The 12,403-nt window shown below is 39.1% G+C and overlaps 1 protein-coding gene across 7 annotated transcripts in view; it reads right to left on the bottom strand.

Annotated features, from left to right (window-relative positions):
- The window catches only part of MLLT6 (MLLT6, PHD finger containing), a 150,466-nt gene that overhangs the window by 94,503 nt on the left and 43,560 nt on the right, over positions 1 to 12,403 (bottom strand). For 6 of the 7 annotated variants that reach the window (XR_009154832.1, XM_058180188.1, XM_058180185.1 and 3 more), the window contains one exon: positions 9,217 to 9,324. Coding sequence is in view for 6 of the 7 variants with exons in the window: in XM_058180188.1 (XP_058036171.1) it covers positions 9,217 to 9,324 (108 nt within the window). In the remaining variant the exon portion in view is untranslated. The remainder of the gene's footprint in view (positions 1 to 9,216; positions 9,325 to 12,403) is intronic. The other variant, XM_058180186.1, reaches the window with a different exon arrangement.

Raw genomic sequence — 12,403 nt, 5'->3', positions numbered from 1 at the left:
TCTTCCTGTAAGTATGGGCACTGAAGGAAAAGCAGACAGTGCTGGGCAATCAGATATGTTGGTGTGCCCTGCCTGATGGGCTGCCCTTCCTCTTCTGCAAACAAGGACAAGCCTTTATCTGAATGCAGGCTCCCTCACCCTCAGCTTTGGTGAAACATGATAGCCTATCCAGGAAAACGAGTGTGAAGGGGTGGGTGAAGATTGCCGCAAGGAGGGGGGCAAACTAAGTACCTCTGAATCACATGCAGGGCAGAATTTTAACTAAGATTCAGTGCTGGAATATTGTTTTGGAACACAATGGTTTTAATTAAGGTTCAATGGTAAATATTATTTTGGAACACAATGATAATGTCAAAGATAGTAGAAGCTCTTAGTATGTGCAAAAATATCCCTCCTTTTTTTTTAACCCTCCATCACACTATCTGAAATTAAACTTTCAATTCTGCTCAGTCACAAACCATAAATCAGTTTTCTTGGGATCCTTAAAGAAAAATCCCTCTGACTTTTTGTAAACCTTACAACAACCTTATATGGTAGGCCTTTTAGGTCTAGGAAAGTGAGGGACCAGGGGTCAGCAACCTGTGGCTCTGGAGCCGCATGTGGCTCCTTCATCTCTCTGCTGTGGCTCCCTGTCACTCAAAATATGCTTCACAACCAATGTGCAACAACATAAATAAGTTTTTAAATACATAACATAAAGGTAGAAAACAATATATGCAGTGTTATCTTCATTTTAGATGTAAAAAGGATTTTGTGGCTCCCAGTGTTTTCTTTTCTGTGGGAAACGGGTCCAAATGGCTCTTTGAGTGTTTAAGGTTGCTGACCCCTGCCTTAGAGGAGTTCACAGGAGTTCACAGTGTAGATGATACCTGGAGAAAGAACTTCCAAACTTAGAGGTTATTTTCTTGTTCAAGATGTTAAACCAATAATTTGGTTCAAAACAGATTGACTGTCATACCCTATGCTCCCAGGTCATAGACTAGAAGTTAGGCTAACTCCTTTTCTCTACTGGCAGATAAAAAGATTTTTATTAAGACAAGGTTTTGATGGACACACTGGTCTAGTTGCTCAATTGTGTGGGTGCAATTTTGCCACTGATTCCTGACTGGCCCAGAATCAGCAAGCTGGTTTTGTGCCTAAGGCAAGATAAGGACTGGTTCTAGCCTAGTGCCTAACCATTACACCAAATTGGCTTTCAAAGAGATATATAGTTTTTGATAAAACACACAACATACTATGTGATCTCAATGAAATAGGAAATGTATGAATAGAGGATCTAATGAAGATGGCTCACATGGTTTAATACACTAAACAAAATAAATGCAAAATAAATACTTCACTAAAAAAATAAAAAAAAATAAAACCCTAGCACAATACTTTCTGAAGAAAATTGGAAATTCAGAAAGAAAGCTACTTTGGAACTCTCTTCTTTCATATGCTAATTTGGTGTCAAGTTTGTATCTTCAATTCCTGAAACTCTAGTTGCAGATTATGAACTTCATATTCTCTACTTTGTTGAGGTTTACTGATTCTGGAAAACAAGGATGAAATGTAAACATTCTGGTGTATTTTCAAGATGTAGCAAGAAAAATCACAATACTGAACATTTTAACCATTTTAATTCTGTCTGATATTGCAGAAAGAAAAAAGATAACATCTAAAAACCATTTTAAAAAGATGAGTCTATTTCTGTTCACTCTTTCAGATTTCAGAAATAGCTTTTTGTCCTTTATATGCTTTCAGGTTTTTTTTAAAAAATCAGATTAACTTCAAAACCTCTGTATTTTTTTTTATCATTATTATTATTATTTATTCGATTTTTATACCGCCCTTCTCCCAAAGGACTTAGGGCGGTGTACAACCAAAATAAAAACAAACAATACAATATCCAATTAAAATACGAATTAAAAAACTTATTACACAATTGGCCTAAGATTTTAAAACATATAAAAACTAAAAACCCATTAAAATTCATAATACAAGTTTAAAAACCAAGAGAAATTTAAGCCAGCCCCGCGCGAATAAATAGATGTGTTTTCAATTTGCGGCGGAAGGTCCGAAGGTCAGATATTTGGCGTAAACAAGGGGGAAGTTTGTTCCAGAGGGTAGGAGCCCCCACAGAGAAGGATCTTCCCCTGGGGGCCGACATTGTTTGGCGAACAGCACCCTGAGAAGGCCCTCTCTGTGTGAGCGTACGGGTCGGTGGGAGGCATGAGGTAACAGTAGGCGGTCCCGTAAGTACCCAGGCCCTAAGCCATGGAGCGCTTTAAAGGTAGTAACCAAGACCTTAAAGTGCACCCGAAAGACCACAGGCAGCCAGTGCAGTCTGCGCAGGAGTGGTGTTACATGGGAGCTACGTGGAGCTCCCTCTATCACCCGCGCAGCTGCATTCTGGACTAACTGAAGCCTCCGGGTGCACCTCAAGGGGAGCCCCATATAGAGAGCATTACAATAATCCAAGCGAGAGGTGACAAGAGCATGAGTGACTGTGCACAAGGCATCCCGATCAAGGAAGGGGCGCAACTGGCGCACCAGGCGAACCTGGTAAAAGGCCCTCCTGGAGACGGCCGTCAAATGATCTTCAAACAACAGCCGTTCATCCAGGAGAACACCCAAGTTGCGCACCCTTTCCTTTGGGGCCAATAACTCGCCTCCAACAGTCAGCCGCGGCTGCGGCTGCAGCTGACTGAATCGGGGTGCCGGCATCCACAGCCACTCTGTCTTGGAGGGATTGAGCTTTAGCCTGTTCCTCCACATCCAGACCCGTACGGCTTCCAAACACCGGGACAGCACTTCAACAGCTTCATTACGGTGCCCCGGGGTGGAAAAGTACAGCTGAGTATCATCAGCGTACAGCTGGTATCTCACCCCAAAGCCACTGATGATCTCACCCAGCGGCTTCATATAGATGTTGAACAGTAGGGGCGAGAGAATCGACCCCTGTGGCACCCCACAAGTGAGGCGCCTCGCGGCCGACCTCTGCCCCCCTGTCAACACCGTCTGCGACCGGTCAGAGAGATAGGAGGAGAACCACCGATAAACGGTGCCTCCCACTCCCAGTCCCCCTAACCGGCGCAGCAAGATACCATGGTCGATGGTATCAAAAGCCGCTGAGAGATCTAATAGGACCAGGGCAGAGGAATAACCCCTGTCTCTGGCCCTCCAGAGATCATCCACCAACGCGACCAAAGCTGTCTCTGTGCTGTATCCGGGTCGGAAGCCGGACTGGAACGGGTCTAGATAGACAGCTTCATCCAGGTATTGGGATAGCTGCCGCACCACAGCACTCTCTACAACGTTCGCAACGAAGCGAAGGTTGGAGACCGGATGATAATTATCCTAAATAGCTGGGTCCAGGGAAGGCTTCTTAAGGAGGGGTCTCACCACCGCCTCTTTCAAGGCGGCAGGGAAAACCCCTTCCAACAAAGAAGCGTTGATAATCCCCTGGAGCCAGCCTCGTGTCACCTCCTGAGTGGCCAGCACCAACCAGGAAGAGCACGGGTCCAGTAAACATGTGGTGGCGTGGAGCCTCCCCAACAACCTGTCCACGTCCTCGGGAGTCACAAGATCACTCATCCCAAACAAACTCGACAAGACGTGCCTCCTCCCCCTTGCTTGGATCATCCCAATTTCGGTCCAGACCATCCCGGAGCTGAGCGATTTTATCGTATAGATAACCACTAAACTCCTCAGCACGTCCCTGCAACAGGTCATCCCGCACCTCCTGATGAAGGAGAGAGCGGGTCACCCGAAACAGGGCGGCCGGGCGGTTATCTGCCGACGCAATGAGGGTGGAAGCGTAAGAACGCTTCGCCTCCCTCATTGCCACTAGGTAGGTACTAGAATAAGACCTAACTAGTGTCCGATCAGCTTCGGAATGACTGGACCTCCAAGTGCTCTCTAGGCGTCTGTCACTTTTCAAAGGGACAGACGTTGGTCCAGCTACTGATAATATTGCCTTGGCCAGTACTGTCAATTAATGTATAAGCAATGCAGTAGGAAACTTAGAACAAATTATTATTTAAGCCAAATGAAAACCTGGATACTGTCAATCAGGAGAATATTTTCTTTCCTGTATCAGAGAAGCTCAGATATGGACTATCAGTTACTCATAAACATAGTGAGAAAGGATGCTGCACTAGATTCAGTATTCTTTTTTACAATTGCTTGACTTGCCAAAAATGTGGGGGGAGGGTGAATTTAATTGATGCATATGTTGTTTTGTAGAAAGGGCTGCTGTCTATACTTGTAGAGCTCATCAGAGTTTGTTCAGATGAGACACCATTGGAAAGGGAAACAAAACATGATGGACAAACCAGAGTTGCCTCAAATAGCGAGATGGGCAGCAAATAAATTTATTTTTATTTTTATTTTTATTTTTATTATTATTATTATTATTATTATTATTATTATTATTATTATTATTATTAATAATAATAATAATAATAATAGAATGTCCAAGAATTTTATAAGATACATCAACAAATTGCAGCTTACTGCAATAACACCAGTGGAACTGCAAAAAACTGTGCTACTCGGAACATCGTACATAGGTAGGTTGGTTGGTTGATACCTAGGATGCTGGCAGCAACCCGTATCAACCATTAGCGCCAGTCAATGGTATTTGTGATGCATTTTTGAATGTTCAGTTGACTGAGTTTCATGTTTAATGAATAAAGTTAATAATAACAACAACAACAACAACAACAACAATATACAGACTGATAAAGTTTTGGAACACAATACCCCGGATATCACGATTGTGAAAAAGAAAAAAGTGTGGATAGTCGACATTGTTATACCTAGTGACAGCAGAATCGATGAGAAATAACTTGAAAAAGTCAACAGATATCAAGATTTGAGAATTTAATTGCAAAGACTCTGGCATAAACCAGTACAGGTGGTTCCAGTGGTACTCGGCACACTGGGACTTGTGCCTAAAGACCTAGGCAAGCACTTAAAAACGATTGGCGCTGACAAGATCACCATTGGTCAGCTGCAGAAGACCACCTTACTGGGATCTGCTCGCATAATTCGCTGATACATCACGCAGTCCTAAACACTTGGGAAGTGTTCGACTAGTGATCTGTGATACGAAATCCAGCATAATTATCTCGTTTGCTGTGTATACTGTCATTTTGTGTAAATAATAATAATAATAATAATAAAAAACAACTGGCATAAACCAGTGCAGGTGGTTCCAGTGGTACTCGGCACACTGGGAGCTGTGCCTAAAGACCTAGGCAAGCACTTAAAAGCAATTGGTGCTGGCAAGATCACCATTGGTCAGCTGCAGAAGACCACCTTACTGGGATCTGCTCGCATAATTTGCCGATACATCACGCAGTCCTAAATGCTTGGGAAGTGTTTGACTAGTGATCTGTGATACGAAATCCAGCATAGTTATCTCATTTGCTGTGTATACTGTCATTTTGTGTAAATAAAATACTACTACTACTACTACTACTACTACTACTACTACTACTACTAATAATAATAATATATTGCAAATGCAATAGTATGCTCAGTACAGGTAATTATTGCTTAAGGATTGCCCTGTTTAGCAACCATTTGAAGTTACGATAGTGCTGACAAAGTAACTTTTATGACTGGTCCTTGCATGATCACCATTTGGCTCCTGATCAAGAGAATCAATGGAGAAACTGTAAAATCACAAGCTGCAATCACGTGATATCTCACTTAACAACTGCAGCAGAAGTGAGATCTTAAGTCTGTTGTGGTGATTGATGTCTCGCTTAATGAACAAATCAGTTAGAAACTGATTATGTTCATTAAATGAGAACTATCTGTATCTGAAAATAGGATGCATTGTTGTTGAAGATAAGACACAAAGCTTAGGTCTACCTGGTCATGTTCTGTAGAATCCCCAGTCTACCTGAGAATTCTGAGAACCGATATCCACATTTCAATTCCCAGCACCAAGGGAATGGTTTAGCTTTACAGTGTTGTGTGAACTCAGCCATTGTAGCTTCTAAATAAGGCAAGTATGGTTTGCAAATCCAATCAATACAGGTAGTCCTCGAGTTATGATCATAACTGAGCCCCAAATTTATATTGCTAAGTGAAACATTCATTAAGTGAGCTTTGCTCTATTTTTACGGATTCCTCACCACTGTTGTTATGTGAATCATTGCATTTGTTAAGTTAAGAACATGGTTGTTAATGAATCCACCTTCCCCATTGACTTTGCTTGTTTAAAGGTTGCAAAAGCTGATCACGTGTCGCCAGGATACTGCAACCATCATAAATATGAACCAGTTGCCAAGCATCTGAATGTTGATCATGTGATCACGGGGATTCTTCAATGGCCCTAAGTATGAAAAACGGTCCTAAGTCACTTTTTTCAGTGCCGCTGTAATTTTAAACAGTCACTAAATGAACTGTTGTAAGTCGAGGACTACCTGTAGTAGTTTTTAGTAAATCATGTTTAAACAAAACATTGTTTATGTGGTGAATCCAGTCAAGGACAGTAGTATATGCAATGGTAGATCCTTCCAGGACCGTAAAGACACCATCAAAGATACGCAAGATAAGATCCCATTTGATTGGATTGTTGCCATGGGAATATAATCAGGACATTTGGACACAGATTTTTCTATTTTCTGTTGAAACAGAACAGGGCTGTCAACTCATGGCCTGTGGGCTGGATGCGTCACGCGCTGGCCATGCCCAAGCCCGGTTTAGTGAAGGGGGGAAAAGTGACAATATGTCACGTGTAGCCATGACGACGCAAGTTTGACACCCCTGAAATAGAAGATAAAATATCAGTGATTCCTTATACAATCCAATGGCCCACCCTACCCTTTTTGTCCTTGTTCTGCATCATCAAATTGTACTCTCCATTTTTACAACAGAGGGATGAAAGGACAAGGGATAGTTCAGGAAGAATAAAATAGAAATACTTAGACACTGCTTTTTCTCCCCTCGTCTTTCCTTCTAAGTTAATGTAAATACAGTCCTTCTGTAGCTTATCAGGTGTTGTCTATTTTTCCCAAGTTGTCTACCATCCAGCTCATCCTTCTGCTTTGTTTTTGTCTGGTGTCATATTAAATACTTTGTTCCATTACTACATTTACCAAGCCAAGTTTCCTCTTGTCTCTCTTTTTCCTTTCCAGTTTCCATTGCTTTCCCTGGCAGCTGATGACTTTAGGAGAGCAGCAAAGCCTGCATTGCAAGGAAATTGGACAGGCTATCTACAGACAAACAGCAGTTTCTAATGACGAAAAAACTTTCCGCATTTTGCAGAAGCAATATTCTAGTGTAGTCTGCTTTTAGACATATGAGTTTGACTTCTAAAATGGATTAAGCATGTTAACAAGATAAAACATGAACCCCCAATTTCTGTTGCAAAGACATGGAAACTGATCCTAATATTGTTCCAGATAAATATTAATTTTACAAAAAGGAACTGAAGTCATGCCAGTAAATCATATCCACTTACTTGGAAACTTTAATTCCAACTTTTTTGAGGGAAGGAGGGAGAGTGGCAGTGGTGAGAGCAAATGCTATTATGAAGGCACTTTGCCTATGGTTGTCTTTAATATTTCTTCTTGAATTTCAACTCCTAGGATTAAAAATAGCTTTTCCGTTTTGCTCTACTTCTGAGTACGATCTTCCCACACCATAGTTGATGCATAACAAACTAGGATATTACAATTGGATTTTTCTTACTGTGCAGTATGAACTATTGTACAACAAAGCAATAGAGAAACATTTAGCTCTTATTCATTAAAAAATATAACAGGAAAAAATACATGGGAATGCTTTCCTTTTATAAACCCAGGGCATTGAAGATCCATTTATAAAGTTGAAAATTAAGTCCAATTCTAGAATTCTTTCTCCATCCAATTTTTTTCATTTCTTCCATCCAGAAATAAATCACAATGAATTCAACAGAGTTTATATTGCATTAGATGTGTTCAGTTAAATCCTTTTTTACAGCTGATTTCATTAAAAAAGGAAAAGATAATTTGGTTCATCCGTTCATTCATCCAAAATGTCTGTGCTCCCAAGTTGTTCCACCTTCTTCAAGTTCTTTTAAAAAGCAATTTCCGTTGTCCATTGCAACAAAATATTTTCAGATGTAATCTGACTTCCCTTAACTGGCGCCTTCCAGATGTGGGTTGCATCTCTTAGCATTCCTAACAACATGGCAAATAGCCATGCTGACTGAGAATTCCTAGGTTTCAATTACATTATTTCTGGAGTGTGACTGGTGGGAAAAAGCTGTGCCAATGGAAAATAAGTGACACTGATAACAGTGCCATCTCTAATAGGAACATCTTTCCTCCTAGTACCACCATTTTTTGAAAACAATAACACTGACAACTTCTATACACATTTATAATAGTATCTAGTTTATAAAAAGTGATTAAAGTGGCAAAAGTTATTTATTTCACTATGCTCCTCAATGGCTCAGAGGTACTGAGAGAGTCACAAAATGAAAACAGTCATAAAATTAAGAAGGCTGATTCTATTCCCCTTGTACTTATAAGAGTGGATTTAAGCCTGGATTGAAACCTTGAAGGCGATACTTATATGAAGACAGAGAAGGATTTATGTGGTTTGTAGTTAACTGGATTTTCTGCATATCTACAACTTCCCTCTTGGCCACAATAGACCAATGAGGGGCCCTTGGTGCTCTCTGACTCTGCTTATTTTCTTTACCCTAACTAGGTAATATAATCAGTGCTAGTGATACCTAGACTACCTAGTTAGGGTAATGAAACATCTGCAAAAAAAAAAAAAAAAGCAAGGTCAGAGAGCACCAAAGACCTCTCATTTCAATCCTAAGCCACAAATATTCTCATTTATTGGTACAATAGAATAAGTCATCAACCTTCCTGAGTCTGTAAAACTTCTGCCCTTAGCTAGTTACTGAATGTATAACTGAGTTTGTGAAAACTAATACAAATTAACCAAACATTGTCTTCACTGTTACCTGGAAATATCCAATTATTTCAGCAAATAGTATTTTCCAGATGTTGAATTATGCAACCAATGCTAATTCTGACAGATAAAGAAGAAAAGCAAGACTGTAGTATACCACAATTAGGTAAGGTTTACCTATTTGATTTAATCTGCTTTGATATCAGAAAGGCGAAATACATATTCCATGGAATATGTGACCTTACTCTCAACTTTTGATGTGTGGCCTTTGTATTTTACTTTTTTATTTGTCTTTTTCTCTCTTACCTTCTTTGGTTTCTCATGATGAGACACATGCTTCTCTTGTGTAGGGGATGCTGACCGACTCCTCCTTCCTCCAATAAAGGAACCACCTCCAAAATGGCGGGATGTCTTCTGGAGGCAAGTGGGAATTAGGGAGAAGATTTTGGATCAGATGAAAATAGAAAAGAAAAGTAAAAGCAAACAGAAAGAATAGGCTTCTACTACCAATAACAGTTTGGTTTTTATAATTTACAAAACCCTTTTCCTCCTAGATCTTTCAATTATCATTTTATATCAAATAAGCTTCAAACTGGAGATGCTGCCAGAGATAATTATTTTGGACCATGGCTCAATCTTTAAAGAAAAAGATCCAAACTGGCTTAAAAACTGGTCAGCCCTAAAGCTTAATAAAAATGACTCATAGTTTTTGATTGCCTCAAAAACAAACAATGTGCAAAAGCACAGATCTTTGAAGCAATTGTTGTTTAATAGTAATCTGTTACAGTTTAAAAGATTAGTAGTGTTGTTTTCAGAGGGAGTATTTAATTTTTTTTTCTATACCCTCTTGTCCATATTTTATCAACAATCAAACTACTGCTATGACTCTGTTACTGTTACTGTTATATTTTCAACATGTAGGAGAAAACCATAACTTAGGTCAGGAACAGTTGTTTATTCCTCCAGGAATATTATTTTCTAATCCTAAACTTCAATTGTTTGCTGAAAGAACATTCTAATTAGAAACATAGGTCACTGCTCAACATTGATACATTTAATTATACAGTACTGTCCTATCCTTAATACTATGCTGACTCTATTGTGCTAGTGTACCATTGATGGTAATTGGGGACAGCACACTTGAATTTTAGGTATAAACTGGTTTAGAGATGCCGTTAATGAACACAGGATCTTCTGCTTTATTACAGAGCTATCTAGCTTTCATAGTAAAAAAAACATCATAAATTAAATTTAGGAAGTTATCAATTAGGATACCCTCAGAGACAGATTCTGAGGAACAGAATGAGAGAGAGGTTTGTCCTTAAGGACGTGATCTACTCGTTTTAGCTTTCCAAGCAGGGTATTTTTTCAGATATGATGGATTATAACTCACCAAATCTTAACTGATATTGACTGGAAATGATGGGGTCAAAGTCTAACACATATCGAAAACACTAGTTGGAGATGGCTGAGCTAGCTATTCATCTGCTGAAAACTCAAAGAGAAGTAGAATCCAGATAAGAATACAGGAGCACGTGCTTACATCTATCTATCTTCTGTTTATTTCATGGTAGAACATGGATAGTGTCCTAATCAGAGGGTTGGAGGGGGAAGGGGAATTGCCATGTGGATTTCCTGTCTCAGGAATCAAACTGTCTGGAAGATGCCCTAATAGGAGTGAAGATTTTAGCCAGGCCTATAAAGACAGTAATTTAATATGATATGGAGTCTTTTCTTTTAAGCCCTGTAACAAGAGAGGCAACCTATTCAGAATCAGCACTATCTGTTATTAAATTCCTTAGGTTCCGTCATCCTAGCTTTGAAAGTTAATCCAAGGTTGAGATGAGGCCCCAGTTATGCCCTGGGAGTGCTATGCCTTACCTCCCTCCCTCCCTCCTTACCTCCCTCCCTCCTTCAGGTTGTCCTGAAAACAAGATTAAAAAAATCTGTAAGAGCACATTTGCTTGGAGCCATACACTTATTAATATTAATAATGAAAAAAATAATGCCAAATGAAAAAAAAAATCAAGGTAATATCTGAAACATTTCTTCAGAGGACATCCTGTACTTGATCATTAGTAATGAAGGGCGGAGTATTTCATTTCAAAAAGGATATTTGGACTATTCAGCATTTTTATCGGGAAGTAATGCTTGATTTCCATATATTGACTAAATCTTCTCCAACTTGCCCTGAGTATTGGCCTCTCCCTGAAACCCCTGTATGTGAACCACCCAAAGAAGCAAAGGCATCCCAAAATTTGTCTGAAGTGATTCTGTGGTAGAGGATAAAATCTATATCTGTCTATAAATGTTTCATTTATCTGCTTTAAGGTAGTCAGCATCTGGCTATGCAGAATGAAAGGCAGAACTAAAAGTTGAGGCATTTCTTTGAGACAGGAAGCCATTCTCTGAACCAAGCATTGATTTATTTATAATGTGCACTAGAAACCACACTGACACCAGAGCAGAGGAATATTCTGTGGTTGGTTATGGAATATTCTTGGGGCAATGAGATCTCACCAAACTTTAGCCCTGAAATATTAATTTTCTAGATATAGCGATTTGATAATTTTCTTGATGTAGACATGGCATTGGCATCATATAGAGAACTCAGCATTAATTAAAAAAAATTATTTGGGCTCTCAAATACACTGGAGACATTCCTTTCAATTTATGGTATGATACGGCAACTATTTTTTAAGTATAAAGTTGAAATAATGAACAGATAAACCCCGTTACAAACGTTCAGGAAGGACTGTATGTTCTCCTTCCTATCTGGTCACTTCTGGAAGTTTCATGAGGAACCAAAAAAATAGCAACATATATCTGATAAAAACAGATAAAAACACACTTAGCTTTATAGACCAGATATTACAATTCTGCTTATGCAAACATAAAACAACATCAGATTCTATTTCTAGAGGAAAACTAATTTCAGGACAAGAAAAAAAAATGGGGGAGAGGAAATTAAGAGCAAGCAGACTTTTACATGATGACTTTTATCTCAACTTTCTTCATGTACAAGAATGAACAAGAAAAGAAAAAATGATGGAACATATATTAGAGAAAGGGAGGTTGTGCTTCCTTGTTTTCCCATACCATTTTAGTAGTGTTTTAATCTATTTTTTAAAAAAGAAACTTGGAAATCTTGGTATGAAAGGAGCAACTAATGCTCTAGTTGACAGAAATTGCTGTTACTCAGCAGGATTTAGTTTCTTATTAATATGCTATTTTACCTTTAAAATGCTATTCTTACGTAATTCAGCTGATCTAATCCCTACTTTATTCAGGAACCTGGCAGATACAAGTAAACTAATATGACTGCACCATTAGATTTTATTTTGGTACCTATTTTCAGAGAAATCTTCAGTTAAGCTATGCTATTGAAAATGTTAAAAATAACAGGAAAAAAAAAAATCAAATGGCTAGGGAAGCAGATTGATATGGCAGAAAAAATGGATTAATGTTATTCCAAACTGGCTGTTAATATTGT

The sequence above is a fragment of the Ahaetulla prasina genome, chromosome 4, assembly GCF_028640845.1.
Source record: "Ahaetulla prasina isolate Xishuangbanna chromosome 4, ASM2864084v1, whole genome shotgun sequence".
Taxonomy (NCBI): Eukaryota; Metazoa; Chordata; class Lepidosauria; order Squamata; family Colubridae; genus Ahaetulla; species Ahaetulla prasina.
Note: the sequence above shows the minus strand (reverse complement) of the source record. Positions and strands in the feature narration are given on the sequence as shown.